Raw genomic sequence first — 24,598 nt, forward strand, 5'->3', positions numbered from 1 at the left:
GATGGCAAAAATTGTGATAATAATTTGCTCTTGTTTTTATCACCATCACATTATTAAAGGAATGGTAATAATGCTGATCAACATTGCAAGATATGACAATGTTGACTTGTTTACACTTGATTGATAAATAAAGATGTAAAAGTAACTCAACTGACCCACGATGAGCAATAAAAGATAATGAAAAAGTCGATCATTTCGTTGCTTCATTGTTTCACTCCCTTCACTCGCCGAGTCATTGACGACAAGATAAATTCATTTTTGTAATGAATTGAAAAATATTGAATTACTAATAAAGAATGTGATTAGAATGTTTATAAAAAGTAAAGTTTCAACAAAAGTTGACCAACTCGGAGTGAGGCTGGGAGTGAGACTGGGAGTGTAAATGCCAACTCCCAGTGTTGCAAGTTTTTTTCACCAAATTTTATCTTGAAATCATTTCCATTTCAAACTGATGAATGTTTTTCCATTAAAATGAATTAATTTGCAAAAATATTCCATTGATATTAGATTATCTTTTTCCGCCAATTTATTCATTTCAATATTTTTCAAATTATCAAGATTGAATCTCGAACATTTTCCTCACAAATTTCAATCTATTAATTCAGGAAAAATTGAAACTCTTTTCACATTTGCATCTTTTTTTCTTCTTCTTCATTGGATTCTTTTATTCTCACTAATATATTTATTATTCCAATAAGTTGAGTATTCTTGTGGTTGAAGGCAAAAATGGATGATAATAACAAGATAATAACAAAGATGAATAGGAAAAAGTGACAATTGCACATGAAAATGAGAAAGACATTGAATAAAGAATTGTTAACAATAATTTAAATTAACAGCTAAATTTACGATTCGAGTTGAGATAATTAAATTAGGCTTAACCATGGAAAAGGGTTTTGCGTCTTTTCAATGTAATTCAAGAAGAGAAGCGCAAAAAGAAACAAAGTTTTTCTTTCCATAATGATGATGTTGATGATGAAGAGGATGGCAACAGTGAACAACAAACAATGGTAAACAAAAGTTTTACAATCATCATTAATTAAAAGAAGAGAAAAAAGTCGAAAAATAATATTTTCTCCTTTTGAGGTGCAACAGCAAAAAGAGATTTTCCATTTTCAATGTAACTCTCAATGAATGGAAACATTCATCAAACATCAATTTACTCATTAATCTGAGTTTACAAAAATTATACATTCAGTGGAAAGCAGAAACGGTACAACAGCAAAAGTTTGTTAATTTGGAATCAAAATGTTTCTCTTTTCATTTTTACCACTCAAAAGTAATCAGATCATGTAAAGATGATGAGAAGGAGGAAATTATTAAAACCAACAATAGTTAACAATTAAACTTTTTTTCCTCCAATTTGTTCATCATTCAATTTTACTTTCATTTCCTACAAAATGAATATAATTAGCTGGATAATGATGGGTTAATTTATTATCTTGAACTCAACAAATGAGCCAACTTTTCATGTGCACTCAACAAAAAGTCAATAATTTATAGAATTTGTAAAAGAGAACAAAAATTTCGACAATTTTGGTAAATTTGAAGTCAAGTGTTGGAAAAGTTTTTCAGCAAAAATCATCTTCATTCAATGGTTGACTTTCTTGATTCAAAGGTTGAGCAACGAATTTCCTTTTCCTTGAAATTTTCTACTTTCATCAGTTGCTGTTTCATCAGATTTTTGGGTGAATCTAATCAGCAAAGTGTAAAGTTGAAGAAGGGAAAAATGATGAGATGAAAAGAAAAGGTTTTCCGAATAATTCCAATGGTGATAATGAGCAAGTTTCATCATTTGGTTGTCATGTAACAATAATGAGAAGAAACAAAGTAAATTCATTTTTACTTGAAAAAAGGTAAAACTTGAACTTCTAAAAATAGGCAATTCTTGAAACTCAATTATGATGCATTTGATGGAGTAATTGAAAAGGAATAAAAATTGAAATTCAAACTCATCTTGAATTCTGAACGTTTCCAGTAATGATTGTTTTTCAAATGTTTCACTCTACATCTGCATAAGTTTGAAATTAAATTGTTTTTCATTGTGAGTTGCAAGGACAGTGAAGGCGCAAGTTGAACAATTTGGATGAAAATTTGATTTCAATTGGAATGGCGATAAGCGAAAATTGGAAACGGAACAACTATTTATCATCAATTGTTGAGATGAAAAGCAGGATGATGTGAACATGAAGAATCAGGAAAATGTATTGAAAAAGTGAAACAAAAAAGGAAGAAAAAAAAGAGAGAAAATGAAGAAAGTTTCAAGAATGGATGGTGAAATTGGTGAGATAAATTGGAAAAGATTGAGATGTATTTATGATAACTATTTATTGTTAGCCATTATCTAACATTTCAATGTTTCAACTTGAATAGGAAGAGGGAAAGAGGGAAGAAATGATGAAAAGAAAAGGAAGATAACTGGTCAATAGTGGAATACTTCTGAATAAGCATCTTTCTCTTTCTTCATTGTCTTCTCACCGTTTGCTCCTCATCTTCGTCTTTACATTTAAGAACATTTCAGTTCAACTTTCTTTGCTCATCATCATTTCCTTCAAACTATGGGATGCCTTATGAAGTTAGATTTTGTCATTTGATTTGAGAAGCCTTAAGCGTATTATATTCATCACAATCCAAGTCTTATTTCATTTCTTCATCTTCTTTACTTTTCTTCTTACTTGACATTCTTCTTGAAGAGAAGACGGCAAAGAAGAAAAGTAGAGAAGATGCTCAAATGAAAGGCAAAAATGAGTGAGCACAAGAAATGACCAAATGTAATAAACAGTCAATTGTATTAAGCTGTTACCTGGTCAAGAATTACATGAAGAAGGAGGATCCTAACACCACAGGAGACTCACTTATGGTTATTACTACATTTCTTGCTCCTTTTCCTTATCATCATGTTCAACTTAAAAGTCTTCATCTTGACATCATCATCTGTTTGTTGTTTTCATTTTCAGCTTGAAACGTTTTTAAGCGAAAACCTCAGTGACATTGACGATTCAAGTCAATGATGTTACTTCCAATTAGCTCGTCACCTTGCAACTATAGCTAAAGCTAATTTTCAAAGTAATAGAAAAAAATGGAAAATGAAAAGTTTTCCAAATCTTTTTCAATCGATAGCAACTTCAACCAACGATTGAGTAAAAAACATAGCCTTTTGCCCTTTCAGGACACTTTGAGCAATCAAAAGCAATTTGTCGAACCAGCAAATTATCAGTCGAAAACAATAGACTTTTCAAATTTTCCGAATCACAGTTAATCAGTTTTGATGAGAAAACAATGTTAACAAGTAAACATAATGAACCTTATCCAAGACGAACAATCATCAAAATCTGTAATGATAATGGTTTCCATTGTTTTCCGATTCCATCCTCAGTCTTTCCAAATGATTTATCCTTTCGATACAAATATTATCATAATTATTTTTCACTTTGATATATTTTCCCTCTTTCAACATTATCGAGTTCTAATGATACAAAACACTGGTTTGTCTTTTCTCGCAAATTGTATTCAATTATGCCTTCACTCAACTCAACTTTTGCCTCTTTTTCATTCTCTCTCTTCATTTCCATTCCCTGTCCAGATAATACGTCTTACTGATAATAGTAGGATAATGTGATAACTATGATGAAAATGACGATAATAATCATAATTGTAATGATAATGATAATAATAATGATGATGATGATGATGATGCTAATAATAATCTGATAATCTGATAAACTGATAATAAAAGAGCGTAATAGGAATGAATGCAATACATTTATTTGCTATTCGAGTTTTCTTTTTTTTTCGTTTCTACTCTTCATCCTAGTTCTGGATAATTTAAGAAGCTTAACATCGAAAAATGATGAACAAAAAGAGAATAAGAATGGAAGATGAAACTGATGGAGAAACAGTTGCATTACATTAGCTGGTTAAGTTGGAATCTTAAACAACGAATTCTTGAAATCATTCTCAGTATTCCATTGTTGAGCTAATTTTAATTCTATTCCATCTCATGGATCATTATCATTATTAAAAGTATCGGTCAATCTAGATGATAGAAGGAAGAAAAAAGTTTTATTTTTTCTTCTGCGCTTCAACTGGTGAATAATGATAATGCTAAATATTAAACTTGCAAGAATCAAGAAAACATTAATTTTGTTGAAAAGGAAAAGAAAATTTTTTCTTCTCTTTTTCTCTCTTGTACGATTTGTCCATATATAGTCAGAAAAGGACTAATCAATTGAATAATTCATGGAAAAAGATCAAAAGAAATGAAATAATTTTCCTTTTTTTCAAACCATAATTACTTTACTCTTCATATTATATATCATTACAATTCATTATCATATAATCTTTTCTTTATTTCCAACAATTTTTCAACAACATGAGTTTAAGGATAAGAAGTGTTGGCCCTTTCAAGGCAACCATTTCAATTGAATCACATTTTTCATAGAGTTTCATTCATTTCTTTCATTCTTTCAGTTCTTTTTTTGATAATCTGATTTTCTTCGTTTCATCAAGTTTCAACATTAATTAATTTGTTAAGCCTGTTAAGTTGTCATGAAAAAGAAACGGGAAAAAAGAAGAAAAAATTTGAATACAATATTCTTTAGCTCAACTAATCCTCATGCCTTGTGAGTACTCGACTTGAACTAATATCACAGTAAATGAAGCTCAGATAAACGTAAGAATCAGATGTGGATGATGAAACTGAAAGCTCATCAAGAGCTTAGCATTCGCCAGTTAAGAGTGGAAATTTTCTCAGTCCTTCATCGTTTCAGGTCCAGTTCAGATGTCGAAATGATTCTCGAACTCCAAGTGTCAGGGATTTTTCACATTCCCTAATAACATAAAATACTTGTCCAAGAGCTGTTCCCACTAAAAGCCAAAAGATTCTCGATCGATATCCATTGCAAGTCCAAAAACACATCAAAAAACCAGCGACTCAACGAACTGAACAAACTATCAAAGTTTTTCCTTTTTGGATAAAACCTTAAATCTAAATGAACGATTTCAAAATTTAGTCTTGCAGCAGTACAGCTCTAAGAAATTTTTTCTTGAAAATGTCTAAAAGTTCTTTAGATTAAAGGGACGAAAATGATAAAAACTAATTTCGATTCTTTCATGTTGTAAAATGACGAACTTTTTCCTAAACTTTTTCGCATTTGAATAACTTTTCTCAAAGTTCATATTCGTTAAAGAAAATGTAAACTCTGAAATAATTTCGATTCTGAAATAAACTCGAACGTTTTTTTGACGATTATTCATTTTGTTGAATTCTTTTTGCTAATTTCATCTGAGAACTTTACTCTTCTCTTTTCATTGGAAAATGGGTCAACTTTTGTTCTTATTATTTACAACTTTACACATTAGTATGTTAGCTCATGATATTTGTGAGATATTATTTACCATGAAACGTAATAATATTTCATTCTTGAAAGTTATTACTTTGAGATTATTTTTCGATTTGCCTTTTATTCTTATCATCATGATGATGATGATCATTGCTAGCTTTTTATTGACAACTGTTATTATTTACATTAGTTGATAACATTTGAGTCGAAGTAAAATATTCAAGAGAAGAAGAGAAAAAGTAAAAGTATAAAAGATGATAATGTTTCCCTTTTGGATGATTAACTGTATAAGTGTCTTATTTAGTCTTTCCACTCATTTTAATCTTCTTCGTCATCTTCTTCTTTTCGCCGATAAAATATTTATTCTAAAATGAGTTCATGTAGACTTTTCATCTTATAAACTTCCTGTTCTTCTTCTTACACTCTCAAGTAGCTATTCATTCAAGTTCCGGTTTCAAACGGTGTTTTTGTCTCATCTTTACTTTAACCTCTTTCAGATTATCAATTTTGTCCTTTCTTTTTTATTCAACTTATAACTTAGGTAAATAATAGGAGAAAAATGAACAAAATTTCAAAACGAATCCAAAATACAAAAGGTTATTATCATTGATAAAACATGCATTTATTCAATTCTATTCAATTTTACACTTTCTAATGTTTATTGACCTTCTTTTACACCAAAATTTCATCAGATTTGTGAGCTTTTTTCCTTTTTCATTATTCAAGTTTTGACATTTCAATACAGGGAATGATGATCAAAGAATAAAATGAAGAAATAGAAAAAAACATTTCTATCAGTAATCAGGACATTCAATGCAAATATGAAGAGTTGGCATCAAATAATCAAAATTATTCCGAATCGAGCTCAAGTTAGCAAACAACTTCGAGAGCACATTGATATCGAATTAAAAACTTGTAATGAAATGCATTTTAACGAAACAAAAATAGTCTTTTCTGTCAAACGTTGAGACAATTCTTGCAAATTGATCGAGAAAAGTCTGAAACTCTTAACATCGAAATGTGTCGAAAATATTTATCCTAATAAATCTGAAACTGTTTAGTGATATTTGATGAAAGACATTTGAAGAAATGAAAGTCTTGAGAAAAGTAAAATATGAAGTTCAAAGTATTTTCTCAAGTTGCCTTCAATTGTAATTAAAGGTAAAGAAAACTGAAACTTTTTCATTTTTTCCCATTTCCATTCTTGATTCCTTCTTATCATTTTCTTTTTACCTTATTCCATGAAACACGGTTTCTTTACTTGCAAGAGTTCACATTATTCACTGCACAAAACCCATGATATAACAAAGTTTCAAAGCTAATTTCCTCTCCTGATGAAGTCAATTAGCTTAGTTGATGAAAGTGCTTTACTACCTGTTTCATTAAGCTCATCATCTTTCCATATTCCCTCAGCATTATCCTTCAACTTTTCACTCTCTTTTCATTTTGCTCGCTTCTTTTCAACTCCACATATCATTTACCCTTATTAACCAACATTTTAAATATTCCCAGTCATTTTTTGGGCAAAAATTTTCTTTTTCCTGATAATTATCTTGCTATTAATTCACTGATTAAGAGTTTTGATGGAAATCTTTGACTAAACGATTTCCCATTTAAATTGAACCTTCAACATTTAAAAGTTTTTCTCATTACGAATGTCTAACTAGATACAAAGTCAATCCTTTTAGTTTAAAGTTTCAACAATTTCATAATTCATTAAAGGTAAAAAGTAAATTTGATTCAAAGTTTCAATTTTATACTTTTTTTCAAACTGATTCTGAAATTGACTCAGCCAATTGTTGCAATGTTTCAGTCTTTTCTTTCCTCTTTTGCTTTTTTTACTCAATCATTATCGTTGCCAACTCCATGTTGGCGTAAATTGTTTTTGTACATTTATTTTCATCTATTTAGCTGCATTTCTCTTGTCATACAATCAACACCTTACCTCATTGAATTCTCACTGGGATTCCGGCGAGTTTGACAGGGAAGCTGTTAGAAGATGAGTAATAAAATTGGACCAAATGATGAATAATGATTTTTCATGTTGCAATTGTGATTCTTTTGTTTTTCACTTTTTTCCTCTTCTTTCCATTTCAACTTTGTCAGATGTTTTGTTGATTGATATTCAATTTTTTTGTTACCTTCACCGACCATCCAAGTCAAAAGTGGTTGACAAAGATTTATCCGATTCTGGCAAAGTTAATTAGCTGAGTCTATTTAATGCAATACAGCCTTTCATTCTTGACAGATTCAGTAACTCAAAGATAATTTTTCATTCATCTTGAAATCCAATTATTTGCAACATTTTCAAGTTGCAACCAGTTTTGTATCCCTCAACCCATTCACCATCTTCATTCAATTTTCAGCTTATCAAATGAATGAATCTTGATTCACTTTGAGTAATAATGTTTCTCTTTTCATGAAAAATTCAAATCCTTTTCCGCTAAAGCAAAAAGAAGAGAGAAAAGAGCAAAAATTGCGCAAAAATGAAAACATTTTGGAACTGGAACAATGTCAATTGCCATTAAAATCAATTGCCTGATAATTCATCGTTTAATTAATTTTTTTCTCGATTAGTTATTGGCTTCATTATCCAACTCTTGACTCTTGCAGGTTCAACTTTATACCAACATTTACTGCAACTGGATCCGACGAAAGTTGATTAAGATGAAGAAGGAGAAGAAAAAGTAAAACTAATTCGGTAAATGTGACAATAGAAGTTTTTTGTTCTCTCGAAAATAAAGGTAAAAATGAAAAGAAATGGAAAAGCAAATCACATTAATGATACTTGACTGTACTTTGCAGTATCGAGTTGAAAAGCTATTAGCTTTATATCGAGTTAGTTCTAATTTTGCCTTCTTCTCTCCTCTCATGGCACAATTGATCATTTCTGATGGTGATAATGTTTATGATGGGATTGATGTGATTTGATGAGATGAGTTGAAATTTACTACCACAATATGTAATTCACAATGGTACAAAGTGCAGTTAAAGTGTCTAAATACAAACAAATACGAATGCAATAAATTATATGAAAGGTGGAAAATGATAGGAAATAAGAAGCTAGCTAAGCTCATTTCAAGCTCTTTTTTTCTTGCTGAATTTCCTTGCTTTTTTGCTTTTTCTTCTTCTTCCTGGAAAGAGAAAAAAAAGTTCAAAGAGAAAAGGAAAGAAAAGAGAAAATTTGAAAAGTGTAAATTTTAGCAAAGCATTTTGCTCAGTCATGAAAAGTTGTAAAAGTATGACAGAGATAAAAGTGTTGCCAAACAGAGTGACGCTATTTTACTTTTGGGTTTGGATGAAAAATCGATGAAAAATGGTCTTTTGAAGTTGTTGAAGATTCAGAGATTGGAATGAGATAAAATGTTTGAGTTATATAAGAATGATTTACATTGAGTAGAAGAAATTGTTTGATTTTTCTTCTTCTCCTCTTCTTCTCTTCATTTTACAGTTGAAATGTTTCTGTGGAAATAACTTGGATTAATGAAAAACTATCAACGATTTTGATTTACTTTCCTTTTTGAAACCTTTGTAATGGTGAATTTAATGAATAATTGTAATTGAAATAAAACTAAATTGAGATTTAATCTTCTATTTATTGTGTCAACTCGTAAACGGCAATGTTTCAATTTTGAACGTTAAATTGTTAAATGATGGATGGAAAATCATTAAGAGCTTGGACAAAACAGTTTTATGATTTTGCTTTTTCTCATTTTCGTCAGCAAATATTGAGAAATTGAAAGTACTTCAACAAAAGCGAAGATCTTTGATGTTGCATCAAGCTTGCCTCATATCGGAATTGAATTCTGAAAGAACTTTGTTTACTGGTCGAAGTCAAATTTCTATTTGTATTGAGCTTTTATTTCTAAATCTAATTTCAACTGTTTACCAATTTTTAGCGAAAATCAAATTAGATTTTCACAGTTTTCTAATGAACTTTTTAAGTGAAAACACTCGAGATTAACATGCTTCAACTCATCTTTTTCATTTTGATGTTGGACTCTTGACGATCAGCAAAATGCTTGGTTTAGTGGACACTTGAAGTTCATTTAGTCAACTATTAAAGTTTTGAGTAAATTAATTCAGTAAAATTGCAAAGTTTCCCATTCCCAACATGAGTTGGAATAGGTATTTTTGCTAGAAATGAGGATTTTTTTCATAACAATATTGATTCAACATAAGCATCATTCAGTTAGGGTTAATGAATGCTGAATGACTAAAGATTTGGGCCAAACTCTTGTTCAAAGTAATTTGAAACTTTCTATTCATTTTCATTTTCATTTTCATTCTAAATAAACTAATCAAATATCTTTTCAAATTTAATAAAGATGTTGAATATTCAATCTGGATTCTCTCATTTTTATATGCATTACGTGAAACCAAGTAATACCTGTTAACTCTTGCAGAGTATTACAATGAATTTGAAAACGTTTCACTTTTGAAATGATAAACTTTTGCATTTGATTAAAAAATTGAATGTTGAAATGAAACAAAGAAGGAATTATGAAAGGACTTAATTACTTGATTACAAAAATATCTCATTACAGTTGCTTTTTAATCGAATCGCAAAACTTACTCCAAACTTCAACACTTCTTCATGCAATGAAACAAATCAAAGAAAAACACACAAAATTAGGAAATGAAAAGTTTGAGCCAAAGAGCTTTATTAACAAAAAAATGCTTCCAAATACAAAGTTATAAAATCTCAGTTTCATTCATTCCAAGCAGTCAGGAATGATACACTTCTAATTCCAAGAATGGAAACTTCGACCAGTTCTAGTTAAGTTTTAGTTGTGATAGCAATATTATCGCTTGTGATCAATTTGTGTTCACTTCCGTGTTAAACTATTGCGACTAAAGATTTAGATATAAATTGTTATTCTGATTACTGTAAAGAAATTTTGTTTTGATTGATTGAGAATTTGTTGATGTAGAAAGATGGATTTTTTTAAAATTTCAATCATTTTGGTTTGGAGCAATTTTCGATGTTGGCGACTTTTGGCGAGATTCAAAGACAATTTCTGATGGTTTTTCCTTCCTTCTGAAGTTAATCTCCAATCTTTATCATCATCATCATCATTATCCTTATACTTTTCCCTTTACCTTTTATTTCGCAACTCTTGGACACATGAAACCATCTTTATCTTCATCAACGCCTCCTCATTTGAAATGATAAACTTATCCTTACCTTAAATGGTCTCAGTTGGTTAATTTGAAACAATAAGTCACAATGATTAGGGAATTGATCAAAGTTAATTTTAGAAGTAAGTTAACTGTTTAACCAAGTCACAATTGACTGATTATCGTCTGTTGCTGTTACTTTGGTATTACTTGCTTCTTCATCCACCAATATATTGCTCACTCTGTTCACTTCTCTAACTCATCATCTGCATCATCATTATTTTATCTTCCAACATGTATCATGATAAGCATTCATGATCATCTCTCTCTCTCTCTCTCTTACTCACTCATTCTACAGTTAACACCAATCATGTTCATCTTTATCCATTCATTTTCTTGCTCAGTAAATTGCAAAGGATAAAGTGTTAAAGAAGAGAGAAGAAGCAAAAAAAAGAACAACAAGAAGAGAAGGAAGATGAAGGCAGAGATGAAGGTTATTCTGATAAAGCAAAATAGATTATCGTTCAAAGTGTTTAGGATATCATGGAGTTAGAGATGGATTGCTGGGAATGATGAAGAAAAATAGACTTCTGTTGTACTTTTTGCAACTTGATTAAACACTTGCTAAACCAAGTGAATAACTTTTGAATTATCAATTAAATGATTAGATGAGTTGACGGGAAACTTTTAATCAACACTTTTTAGCTGAAAAGTGAGCAAAAGCAGCAGTCGAACATTTCCAAGTGAAAAATAAAACTGTTAAAAGAAGTGATAAAATCAATTTCCATTCAACTTTCATTTTCGTTCTTTTCATTGAATAATTTGATCGACTTAACAAGTAGACAATGGTCAACATTTTAAATTTAAATTTTGCTCATTTATTCCATTCAATTGATTCTGCGATTCATTTTCATTTTTAATTGCAATTTTCGACTAAAATTCTGTGGTCAATGTGAATGACATCAAATTAAGTAAAATAATTGATTCCTATCCACTTGATTTGGGAATTCTTGTTGGATTCCCTTAGCATCTTTTATCTTGTTAGTTTTATTTCCAATTCCAGAAGAAAACCAAACTCAATCAGATAGCTTGGTAACTATTATTTTTTCTTCTCCTTCTTTTTATTCCTTCTTATTCTTATTCTCTCTCATCTTCATCTTCTCACCATTCATTGTACACACAGGTTCAACTTTTTTCTCTTCTTCTTCTTCTTCTTCCTAAACTCCTTTACTTTTCTCTCCATTGACTTTTATTGCAGCTTACAATTACTCATTATTTCTTTATTCATCAATAAAGTGGCAAAAGATCAAAGCTCAAATCAACAGTCAAATAGTGTTTGATAAACAAACAGAATAGATTTCCTATTTATCTTAGTGAACCATCTTCATCAGAAGAAAGTCTTGCTAAGATTGTGGATAAAAAGAGTGAGAAAAGCATGAAGCCTAAGAGTTTAATTCTGTCAGCCAATTTAATGGATTTCCGGAGACTATTTCAATTCCCAGAGGAAATTTTCAATCCAGATTGAAATAGAAATGACAGGTTTGGAAAAAGCTAACCCGGTTTGCACCTTTCAAATTAATGCTCACTCGCATGCATTCCTCGAGCCCCTTCACCTTTATATTCACTTTTCCCTTTCAGGGTTCATCTTTTGCCAACTTCTGAATATCCAACTTTATAAAGCATCAACAGCTAATCATTTCTTGATAAGCTTTCCATTCACTTGATCTTTACTCCAACTTTTCTCGCTGTCATTTCTCATTTCTTCTTTCTTTCTTTTTCTTTTCATCTCATCTTACTCATCTCGCATCAGAAACATCATCTTCACCTTCTATTAGGGCGAAAAGTGTCAACCACACTTTGTACACTTTCTATTTAATAAAGAACAAATCAAAGAGAAAAAGATATCAACCCATTTTATCAGGGATTGGGAGTTATGAATATTTTCAGTTACCTTCAGAGCAACTCGATTTAAAGAAACTTTCCCCAATAATTGATATTTTAAAGTTATCATAAATGCGTTATCATAAATGCGTTATCATCGATATGTTGAGCGAGGATCCTTTTCGTGCTTCTTCTGGTTTCCTTTTAAAATCATCTAGTGGTAAACAACTATTTTTATGAGTTTTTGTCGTTCGCTTGAAGGTTGGATAGGAATTCAATGTAGATGTTCCTAATGTGACTAATTTGTCATCATCCTGACTTCTGTCAACTTCTCTCTCTTATAATCCACTTTGATTGTCTCTAAACATCACTGTAATTAAAGAGATTTTACATCAAGTTTATTTATTAGTTAATCTTGGTTGATAGCAACTTTAACCATTTCCATTTCAAATTAATTTAACCAAGCTAACATGCGTGTTTAAGTAAAATTAAATGTCTATTACAATTAATCAGGGTAGGAAACTCAATCGAACCAACGATTAGTTGAATTACTGTAGAAATCAGAAAATGTAAATTTAAAAGTCGATTCTAATCCGATTCAGTCACAAGTAAACTTGTTTTACACACGCAGATCAACCAAGTCTAACGGATTAATAATTTTGATGAAAATCCTTGAAAATGTAAAACTTTACGAAAAAAACTGCAACTTGTTTTTCACTTTTCATTGAGCCTTTGCAAAATAATGGAAAGAGAGTTGCTTTGAACTTTATGAAAAAAAACAATTCGAATAAAATTTCATTCCATCCACAGTTTAATTACAATGTGTTCTGCAGACGAGCAACTAATGAAGCAAATAAAGTTTTTAATGCTGATTATTATTCTAAAAAAGTAGTTGGCTAAGAGCCAGAGTCAAGTTGATTTTTAGGTTTTGCACCTCGAGTATATTTAGTCTGCAGAAATAAGCAAAAAAACATTCTTGTTTAGCTGAAGTCAGTACTGAATGGAGTATTTTGCGCCAATCAAGCCAATCAACCCTGGCATGAGTCTCACAAAACGCCGACCGTTCAAAGTGAAGCGATCTATTAATACGTGATCCAAGATCTCTGATGAAAATCATTCTTGTTAAGTGATAGCCATGTGTCTTTAAGAAATGTCATTGCACAAAACTTCAGCATTCTATCATGTGGCGGGTGCGAGACATCATTGCAAACCTTTTAACTTTAGAGTGCGTTTATGGACTAACGCTATACTTCATGCAATTTTTGATGAGATCTAACATAACTTTTTGATGTCCTCTTACAAGAAATCAGGTTTTGCCATATTGACGAGGGTTTGTTTGTGTGATACATGTTCCTTTACCGATGATCGTGTTGGATCGAGTGACAAAAATAAATTAGAGCTAATTGTTATGCATTTTGCATGGTTTAGTTTAGGAAATTTCGAGATTTGATTAAATCATGTAACTTAATCTTGGAAAAGTAATTTTCAGGAAAATCTGTCAGATATTAATACTTGGTACTGAAGTGTGAAAACTGTTCAACCCAGTCTATTCATGTGTTTCAATAAACTTGTAACAATAATGTAATCTTGAGAGAAGAACAAGAAGCGTAGGAAAATTAATAAAAAAGTGTTTTCTTCTGAATTACTTTGTTCTCATTGAAAGGCAGCAAATTGAAATGTATTTTTGATAAAAGTAGAGTGAAACAAGTTTAATGAGAATGATGAGTGAAACAAAGAATTGTGACAGAAGAAGGGAGTAAAAATGATATCAAAATGTATATTACGATTGAAATTAATTTTTCGATAACAAGAAATTAGTAAAGTGTGAAAAAGTAAAATTGAAATTTCAATCTGCTTCCGGCTAATTTGAGTGGAGAGGTAAAAAAACATTTTCCACTCCATTGTTCAACTTTTCGTATTTAACCTCCAATCTTGTCATCTCGTATCATCATGCGGTGATGAAGGGCAAAAGAAGTAAAAAATTCAACAGAAAAGCTTTGAGCAATTCTCGAGTAACATTGTGCAACGAGAAACCCAAAAATACTCGGTAAAAGAAAGAAAAGTAAATGAAAAATGTCTAAATAATCGTTTTAAGGAAACATCATTAATCATAAATTGTTTAAACATTTATACATGAATCTCAGGTAATAATGTAAATCAATGCAATTTCAAGAAGCAGCAACGATTGAATGAAAATGGAAATGAAAACAGATTGAACAAATGATGCAAATGCGAAAAGAGTGTGAAAAGACGAAATCCAACAAGTTTTTTTTCCATGAAATGATTTCTCTATCAAAGTCTTTTAAAGAAACAAAATTGTTGCTCCAAAGTTGAGCTCAATTGAAGTATATTTAACAATTTAATTTACGCTATTAAATGAAACCACAAAACACTGAGTCGACTATTGAACCAATTATTAAATGATAAGCGTAAAATCAAATTGTGTCAATCAAAGTGTAGAGACAAAGGTTGAATAATGGAGAAAAATGTTAATTTTTCCTTTTCTTTTGGAATCAACTGTCAACTGTTGATTGAAATCTTGAAACTTTGAGTGTGTCACTTTACGTGTTTCCTCCCTTCTCGTTTTGTCACCTTTTAAATGAAATGAAGAAACAGAAGTAGTGGAAGAAGAAGAAGAAGATAAAGATGAATAAAAAGCTAGAAAACAACTTATTCAAGTTGAACCTTATTTTTCTTCCTCTTCTCCATATTGAATGAATTACTGTTCATGCATATGATTACAGAGTAACAAAAACGTAACTCACTTAGAAGGGAGAAGAAACCAGAGAAGGAAAGAAAAGGTGAACAGAAAAAAAATAAGAAACAAAAGTGAATTGAAAGGGAGTGCAAAAGAGAAGGGATGAGAAAAAGTGAGATGGAATGGCATTGGGAGTGAGTTGGTTGAATGTTGGATGAAGAGCAACGAGCAAGGCAAAAGTCATCCAAGTAAGCACATTCACATTGACAAAGGAATCAGTATCAATTTTAGTCAACTTAATTTGTGGTGACAAACTAAGTCAATCAAACTTTACTTTCTCCCTTTACTGATGGTGCAAGCAGAGTGAGACGGATGATAATAATAGAAGCAATAATAATACATTTTCAATGCAATTTACCATTTTCTGTCAATTTTTTTCTTCTTTGTCATTGTTCAATTTATTACATGCTAATAAATGTGCCATGAACAAGAGCACACAAAGAGAGGGAAAATATTTTCCCTCTTGCAAGAAATGTCTGTTGTGTTTTAATCATCACTCCCAGTCTAAATGTGATAATTTACTTTAAACAAAATAACTTGAAAGAATACATTGAATCTGGGAAAACATGAAAACCTTTTCATCTTTTCGGTTTAACCAGTTTAGTCAATGATTGCGCTTTCAATTAATTTTTGCCTTTATTTGCCTTTCCCTTTTACCTGACTCTCTATCTTGTTCAACTATTCATCCAAAACTTTGACCTTTCATCTTTTCAGTTTCCACAACATTCATTTTTGTCAACTTGAACTGAGCAATTTACTTGAGATTAAAAAAAAATTTTATTCAAAACCTTTTTTTAACCCAATATTTACCTTTTCATTATAAAATGTATAAACAAGCGAGACTTGAAATTGTTTTAATGACATGGAAAAAGGCAATGAGAATTAACCATGAAAAGTGTTTAGCTTTGAATGGGTTGAGTAAATAGTTTGAACCGATGAAAGGAAAGAAGGTAAAACTAATAAAATTAATATATTATCTGTTATCAAGTTAGACAAAGTTATGGAAGCAAAAAGTTCTGCAAAATGTTATTCTTAAAGGTTTCTTTTGGTTTACTTTTCTTTTTCTTTTGATTTTTTTTCTTCTTCTTCTTCTTGCTATGGTAAGAAGGTAGCAAGGTTGTAATGTTAAATTGTGCTTTATTTGCTCTTCATTTGTCTTTTGTGAAAACTTTGTTTCATCTCGATGTAGTTAGTTTCTTGTTGCCAACTTTTCCTTCTTAAATTTGCCTGCAGGCCAACAAGTTTATTTCTGTCAGAACCAAAGTGACTTTTCTCTCAATCTATCTGTTCTTGTCTCACATATATTCATTTTGTTTTCCTTCTTATGGCTTGTCTTCATTTACCACCATTTGCTTCCTTATTCTTTCTCTTCTTTTACCGAAATTGATTGAATTTACTTCAGTCTCTTTGCTTTTCATAATAATCAAGTTCAAAGTACTTGTCATTAGACCTTATTACACATTATTTCTCGTCATTCAATAGTTATAACAGTTTATATTCAATCTAGTCGAAATTTCACTTCTTAGAATTAATCTTTTCACAATTCCATCCCAAAGAACTTTTTTACTTCGTTTTATAAAAAGTTTATTGCGATCGAGAGTCAAATCAGTTAAATATTAATATCAATATTGCTGCTATTTGAGTAGTGAAAGTTAGACTTTTCCAGCCTAACTTATCGTAAGATCGTAAATTAGCCATTTATCAATCTTTAATCCGAACTCTCTTATCTGGACAATATTGACTCTTTGGTAAAGCTTTCCAACTTTGTCGATTCTTTGACCAGTGAGCTATCAACTAATTATAAAAGTTACAATGTTAGTTTCAAGCATTAAGGAAGTCGGTATTGTAATTTTCCCTTGCAGGAAAATGAAACGTTAGAGGAAAATAATTGCGTCAAGTGCAAGAAATGCAAAAAGGCTAACGATCGGAGTGTTCATTCTATGCACTGGTTTACGCTCTTTCTAGTTGCGTGTGCCCCAAGACTTTGGTATAATGGATTATGTGGATTTCAAATAATGAAAGAAGTTGAAAGCAAATCTTGAAAAAGAAGAGAAATTGAAATACAGTCTTTTCACACTTATTTTGACAAAAAAAACAGCGCCGTCTATTATATTGCCAATAGTAAGACGAAAGTACTAAGCTAGCACTGTTAATGCTAGGGCTAGAGTTTCGATACCAATAGATGGCTCTGATTTTTTTGTCAAAATAAGTGTGAAAAGACTGTAGCATCAAAATCAGTTCGCTTTTTGTAACTTTATCTTTTTGTTTCATCATGCAGAGTAGAAAATTTTGAAAAATTGAACATGAAAAAAGAGATACAAAATGCAAGGTGAAAATGTTTACGAAGATGATGACGACTGAAAGAAGGAGAAAATGAAAGGAGAAAAATAAAAGGTGAGGAAAAAGCGCTTCTTCCTATTGCTCCTTCCAAGCTAATGTTTATGTATAAAAAGGATTTGCAACTTGTTTGTCTAAGTCAGTTGGGAAATGTTGTCAAATTAAATTCTGCTGACATGCATCATTTCAATCAAAGCGTTGCCGGATAAAAGAGAGCATAAAGAAGTCAAGAGAGATTGAGTAGGAAAAAGAGAAAATCAGAGAAAATGATATGGAAGATGAACAGAAGAGGAAAAAAAGTGATTGCAAGAAAACTATGGACATTGGATTATCAATATTCCAAAATTTCATAAATTCAGTTTGTTTCCTTGATCATCTTTCCCGGCTTCACTTTTTCATCTTCATCTCTTCCTTTTTTCACCTCTTTTGTGTTATTAATATTTAACTTTTTTTAGCCTAACAATGGCTACGAGAATAGGACAGCAAAAAATTCATCATTCCCATGATAATGTCCAAGTCTTGCTCTAACAGCTTTACTCTTTTTTTTCATTTTTGCTCAACCTTTTTACTTTTTTACATAAGAAAAATTCAAACAGCAAAATGTCTAAGAAAAGCATCATCATCTTTTATGTTCAATTTTTTCATTTTTCATTCTCTTTTGACTTATCATTTCTTTGAATATCAAAAGTTAACATTTCAACTTTATTAAACTTTCAAGATACAATGTTGCGGACTTTTTACTCCCAGCTTGCAACTTTCCTTCCTGTTCCCTCTTGCTGTTGAGTCCGTTTTTCATTCTATATGTTAGCATTTAGACGTTTATTATTTATCAATTTTGCAAACTTGAATTTCCATCAAGACGAAGGCGAAAGAAAGTGAATCTCGATTTTTTTGAATGAAACTCTTTTCTTTTCACTGTATTCATGTCGGATTTTATTTACTACTAAAAGTTTGAGAAACAATTAGTCAAACTAAACTTATCTCAAACCACAAGAACAAAGTATTAGAGATTCAATTTCAGAGACAATTGACATTAATCAAAACCGTATAAATGTTCAAGTCAAGGGAAGGCTGAAAACGCTTAGTCAACAAATTATCAGAATTAACAGTCTTGAGAAGGATTATATCTTTAAGGAATAGTGAAAAGGTATGATAATTTTTCGAGGCCTTTTTTGCACTTCTCCAAAGCTGTACAATCATTATTTACATTTTATAACTTTTTTTCATTTCCTTCTTTTCACTTTGCACTTTTTTATCTCCTAGTTCATTTCATTATGGTAATTATGATTGATATAAAAAAGTATCAAAATGCTAGGAAAAAGTAAAGCAAAGTAAGTAAAATTCATCATCAAGTTGAGGTAAAACTTGAGATAATAGACTTTTGTTTAAGCTTTGATGTATTAATTAAAATGAAGGGAAACCTTAGCATAGAGATTATTAGATTTTTTCAGTTTTGAGCATTTTGTGCTAAAGTAGTGCAAACGATTTTTGTTGAATATTTAGTAAATTTTAGTGGAAAATAGTTCGAAAAATAAGGCGACTAAATGAAAGTCATTGCGATCATTTTTGTGCTGAACAATGATGACATCTAGCTTGAGCTTGATTCACTGGATCCTATGACTTGTGCCTATGAGTTTACTCATAAAAGAATGAAAGAAATACATTTTGGTCTTTGCTTAACAGGAAGGAAAATCATTGGAAAAAAAGTTGCAAGGAAATGATGAAAAATATAAAATGAAAAAAATACAAAAAACTGAGCTACAGATTTAGGAGCTGTAAGCAAGGATGATGATGATGATCAGAAGATGAATAAGACAGTCAGCAAATGTCATAGAGCTGGTGATCATTTTGATGGTGAAGTAGAAAAAAAATTCTTTTCTTTTAGAAATTGGTGAGTTTGATGAATTAGCTCAAGTAAGAGACAATCCTGTTTTTTGTTCGGGTTGGGCAAAAAGAGCTTTTGGATGTGATCGAGAGAGGAAAAGAGGTAGAAGAGAAAAACTAAGCTGAATGTAAAAAAAGAAGAGATGACAATCAAGTATATATTAGTGAATTATGCGGATGCAATCTTGGAATGCTATTATAGACTTAGAGGAGTAAAGAAGGAGAAGTAAAGTAAGGAAGGCAAAAAATGCTTGGATTGATTGATTCGATAAAAGCACTTATAGTTGGGTCATTTGTGTTTGCTTCGAGATATTCAAGAACCTGTGCATAGTCATAGGAGATAAAGATGATCATTAGCATGATTGAAGTCAAATCAGCAAATGCTCAACATGAAATGCATAAAATGATGAGAAAAAGAAATGATAATAGAAATAATAAAACATTTCAATTTATTAATCGTCAACTGAATCACTATTTAAATGTAATCCATTATTCTGCATTCTTATCCACTTGATCTCATCAGTTAATGATCAAATGATTCTATAATTTTTATATTATTGCTAAGATTTTGCGAATTTTCGACTTTGAGTGATTATCTTTGAATGGTTTTGATTTTTACCAAAAGAGTAAAGGTCAAAGTAACGGCAAACTAAAATTTCCCACTGCTTCTATCGGATAAGGCTACAACTTTTTCAATACTCAATGTTGTAACTTAAAAATCAGCTTCCAATTGCTTTTGCCAACCAGTATTGATAATATAAAATGTTGAAAGATGCTCTTTGAAAATCCCGTTTAAAGTTCAAATAAACGTGTCAAACTGGAAACCCCAACTGTGCATACAACTACCCTGCGCCCAGTATTTGATAGTTTACGAAGCTCTCACAATAATATACTTCTTATCTCTCAATAGGAATTATCAAGCACAATACTTGAAGCTGGCTTTATTCATGTGAACGATAGTAACATAATAGATTATTTGGATCTTATAAAGTTTATTTCAATATTTTATTCTCTTCATTCACTCACAGGAACAGCATAATCAGATGAAATTTGCAATGAACCTTCACCATTCACAGATTGTCTTTCATCGTTTAGTTGCTTAGACCAACTGAATGTGTTACGATTGTAGATTTGAGTTGCATCGCTCTTTACAGAAAAAAATTTGAGATACACCATTGCAACAACGATTCCAGAAACCAGTCCAGTGGTAACAAATAGTACGATGATTCCATAAACCTGTCCAGAATGTGTAACTTTACTGATAATCTCAGTATTTCGTTGTTCATTCTCACTCTGTTTAGTCCTTTCGTAATTTTGACAAGTATCAGAGTGAATCAGTTTCTCATTAGCATCATGTCTTGAATATTTCGATAAATGACACATGCTCGATGTTTTGCCATGTGCTGGACAAAAATTGAAAGACTGACAAACTGTGTCATAATCGTTCCATTGAAAACAGAGAGCGGCACATTCATCAGCATTGAGATTCAGTTCAGTGTGGAACACGTCTGCTACGATCCATTTTCCAGTTAATTCAAATCTGTCCAATACTTTTGCTGTGATACAAATAGAATCAAAATTTAGTTTGCAATATTTATTCTAATTGATGCAAAAACGGATTCATTTTACTTACGAAAATAAATATCGCAGCTTTCACTATAAACGCTTGATTCATCCGTATAATAACCTGCTAAACTACATGAACCAGAACAAAATTGGAATGATTTACATGACTCGGAATTGGAACACAATGAAGCACATTTCCCAAGAGAACTCTCGAATGCTACAGATTTTTCAATATTGTTAAATTTTTTTAACGAAATTTTCTTAAATTTTGTTAGATTCTCAATTAAATAGGTACCACACGATGCTTCATGAGTTATTTTTTCAGATGAAACATTTGAAATCGTCGATACAAAGCATTCAACTCTATCAGCATAAGTGCAAAATGAAAAAGATCGACAACTATTCTCAGCTGACTGAACACATTTTCGATGGCACGAGCTTAAGTCAATAGTACCAAAAACTTGAATTGTATTAAGCTTGTCTTCCATTAGTTTGGTGTTTTGAATGATGTTTTCATATATTGAATTAGTTAAATTGTCATTGACTTTAGTTACATCTTTCACTTGGTATGGAGTCAATGTAAACATCGCGTTGTTGTTGGGGGAAACCAGTGAGATTTCAATATGAGCGAGTTTCTCGTGAATATTTTCCAAAGGTAATTCTCGACTATAACGATAAATATTCTTCAATGGTGTCATGAAAACGGAACAAGGCATGCCATTATTCTCATCTTCAATGAGTTTTACTTTTTTACCATCAATTCTCTGACACACATTACCATTTTCAGTCTTATAGAATGCGATGGCTCTGTAAATGAGACTAAAGGTTACAAAACGGAAAATGGTACATTTGTTGAAGTACTTACGTGAATGGTTCATATTTATATGAATTCGTCCTCAAACAAGCTTCTTCATCAATCATAACGCTAGATGAAGTTGCTAATGTGTCCTCAGCTAATTTCATATTTTGCATCTTAAATGCATCTATTTACCAAAACAAAACAAAATATTAGCTGATTGAACAAATTTTGTCTAAACTTTATCTTTACTTTTTATTCCTGGAAAGTCCAAAATCGTAACATAAGTAATTATCTCTTTAGAACCTATAATTGGTTCAATATTCGCGATTCTTGATGCTGAAATTGTTCCAGCATTGACAAGTGCTTCTTTAACTTTATCTTGCATTTGATAATAATATTGGTTGAAGTAATCACAAGGAATATCTAAAATATTGAACAAAAATTAGCGTATATGAATAGTTTCAATATATTTCTGCAAGATGATGAGTCACATCAAGGTAGCAACTGCGTTGAACTTGAAAAGACACGCTTTTTAAAGCTACTGAGGATTTGTCAACCTGAGAAAGATATTAAATTCGAACATAGTTTGCTACTTACCTGTGCAAGTGAAGAAGAATGCTATTGTTTTTTGGGCTTTCGGGTCAGCATAGCAGTCTCTAACTGAAAACTTTTCCATGCTATCTGAAGAACTCATCTTATAATCATAATTGAAGTAACTTTTTGTGAGGGAGGCAAGCAATTTATTCTGAAATATTTGAAGAAACGTTCACTGAAGAGAGTCAACATGACCAAAGATTTAAAAGAGCTAATTTTTTTGTTAAGTTTTGTGCGTATCTGCGTGAGCTTATAGTTTGGCCATTTTATTAATATTTCTTATTCAAGTCAATTTGATCTACCAGTGAATTTTGTGTTAATCAATTTCAAATTAAAATTGCATTTATTCAAGATTTGAAAACTGAGCTAAGTTTGAGAATTAAGCCCAAAATATCTTGACGCTAGCCTCGCTTTTATAACTTATAATGTTAGATGTATATTGAATTAGCTCTTTTATATCGTGAAGATCTTGCCAATAAGCATTGAGAGTTATTTAATTCTTACATTGCTGTCATAAGCTTTCTTTGTTGTACCAACAAGTGTGTAATCAGTTCGTCCATCCTGTTGTATCAAAATATCACAATAATATTTGTTTCTCAGCAGACTTTGTTTGACTTACTGTTAGTTCACTGAAATACTGAGTTGTAACGACGTTTGGATAAGATTGGCCACCAAGCTCTGCGCCTTTATTGAGTATTTCCCAGGCATGTATTCCAATCTCATCTCGATCCCCCTAAAAATTATTTATTGTAAATTATTGTTTTTAAGTGTTTGAGGTAAAAGATGAGAATTATTATTTGCATTCTTACGAAAAGTGCTGGTCCCAAGTAACGATAATTCAAATCAAAGTTAAGCATTCGATTCAAATCAAGTTTATAGTTGCCATAAGTCAATGATGCATCTTGAACTAGACCAGGTGCTGATAAACTCATCGGAGAAACTGAACATTTTCCTTCATCTGTAAATTCATATTCAAGTCCTAATTGATAATCATAAATGATATCAGTGTTAATGAGTTTATTATCCTTTCCATAAGTAGCACTTTTGCTTCGTAAGATTTGGTTCTTTTCATCAGCATAAACCTGTTAAATATCAATTTTGTTATTAAACAATCAAAGACAATGATACTGCTTACTTCTTCTTTCTTCTCTGGTCCTGCATTTAAATCTTTGGCTTTGACAATAAAATGTAATGCATGTTGAGTTAATTTTGGAAAAGGTATGCTGGTTGAAGTATAATTGAAGTATTGGGTACAAACTAAGCCAGGTTCAGGCTATAGCAATGTTGAAATTCGAAGAAAAAAAGTTATTCGATGTGAAAACAAATAAAACAGCACAGGCATTCATCATATTACTCACCATTACAATAGTATCGAAATTTTGGTCAGTTCGAGTAATAGTATATAAGTCATACCAGAATCGACCTTCTGTTCACACGTAAGATTTGTGATCATAACCAGAAAACAAAGCCCGAGTCGGTCTTTTCAATCCTTCAAGACTGTTACCATTATAATAGAACCACACATTGAGGGTTGGATCAAGAGAAAAGGTCGCTCTATGCTGTTTAAAGCCCCTGATAACAACATCTTGACCTGAGGTCTAAAATTGTATCGAATCATCAATTTCATGCTTCTTTTAATTTGCAGTGAGGAACAGTTAATGAAAAGCTTACCCAGACAGGCGACAATTTATTAATTCTAAATATAACTGAAGGTCCAACCAATATCAAATGATTGGCAAAGTTATCCTTTTCTACTCCGTCCAGGAAACGATCCCAGCCGTCTTTATTTTTGTACAAAAAATGGTCACAAAGTGGATCTAAGGACAATAAAGATGTTTATCACAATCAATGAACACATATTTTGAAGATGTGACACAAACCTCTAACTCGTAATCGTTTGTAGTGCTTCGCGTCTGTATAAAATATGTCCATTGGGTCCTCTTTGCCTATTTTGGCTGTTATTTTGCCTCTTATTGTTCCATTTTTAGATTGAATGTATTCATCGACTTTGATTTGCACTGAGCTATCGCTCTACATAAAATTGTGATGAGTGGGTGATTGAAAGGCGAACGAAATAATGAACTTCTATTTATACTTACTTCGTCTGTAAGCTTTGCTTTTATCAACCAGTTACCATCTTCAATGTCCAATGGAAGATCAATGGGCATCACTGCAATAGTTTCAATGAAACACAAATGTAGCACAAAATGTTGTCACAGTCGATGTAGTGAGATTTACCTGAATAAACTCCATTGATAATTGTTGTCCAAGTAATTACAAACGCTGCCAACAAAAGCATATTCCTTTAATGATGGT

The 24,598-nt window shown here is 31.2% G+C and overlaps 1 protein-coding gene across 1 annotated transcript; it reads right to left on the reverse strand.

The window, feature by feature from the left end:
- Positions 1–20,242: 20,242 nt before the first annotated feature.
- On the reverse strand, positions 20,243–23,780 carry LOC107371938 (uncharacterized). The gene is made up of 10 exons (XM_089267888.1): positions 23,641–23,780; positions 23,418–23,555; positions 23,092–23,364; positions 22,902–23,015; positions 22,787–22,843; positions 22,286–22,433; positions 21,938–22,111; positions 21,755–21,872; positions 20,957–21,696; positions 20,243–20,879 (listed from the first exon to the last, which is right to left on the reverse strand). The coding sequence occupies exons 1-10, from the start codon at positions 23,641–23,643 to the stop codon at positions 20,338–20,340; spliced, it is 2,307 nt and encodes a 768-aa protein (XP_089124014.1). The 5' UTR covers positions 23,644–23,780; the 3' UTR covers positions 20,243–20,337.
- Positions 23,781–24,598: the final 818 nt, after the last annotated feature.

Source organism: Tetranychus urticae, chromosome 1, assembly GCF_039701765.1.
Source record: "Tetranychus urticae isolate SD_2017Ah chromosome 1, NJAU_TeUrti_SD_1.0, whole genome shotgun sequence".
Taxonomy (NCBI): domain Eukaryota; kingdom Metazoa; phylum Arthropoda; class Arachnida; order Trombidiformes; family Tetranychidae; genus Tetranychus; species Tetranychus urticae.

Excerpts from the sequence above, each read along its gene's own strand:
- LOC107371938 (XM_089267888.1), bottom strand. Across the intron at positions 22,844-22,901 it reads AGTATTTCAGTGAACTAACA|GATGGACGAACTGATTACAC; the intron begins GTAAGTCAAACA and ends TTGATACAACAG. Across the intron at positions 22,434-22,786 it reads AGAAAGCTTATGACAGCAAT|AATAAATTGCTTGCCTCCCT; the intron begins GTAAGAATTAAA and ends CAAATATTTCAG.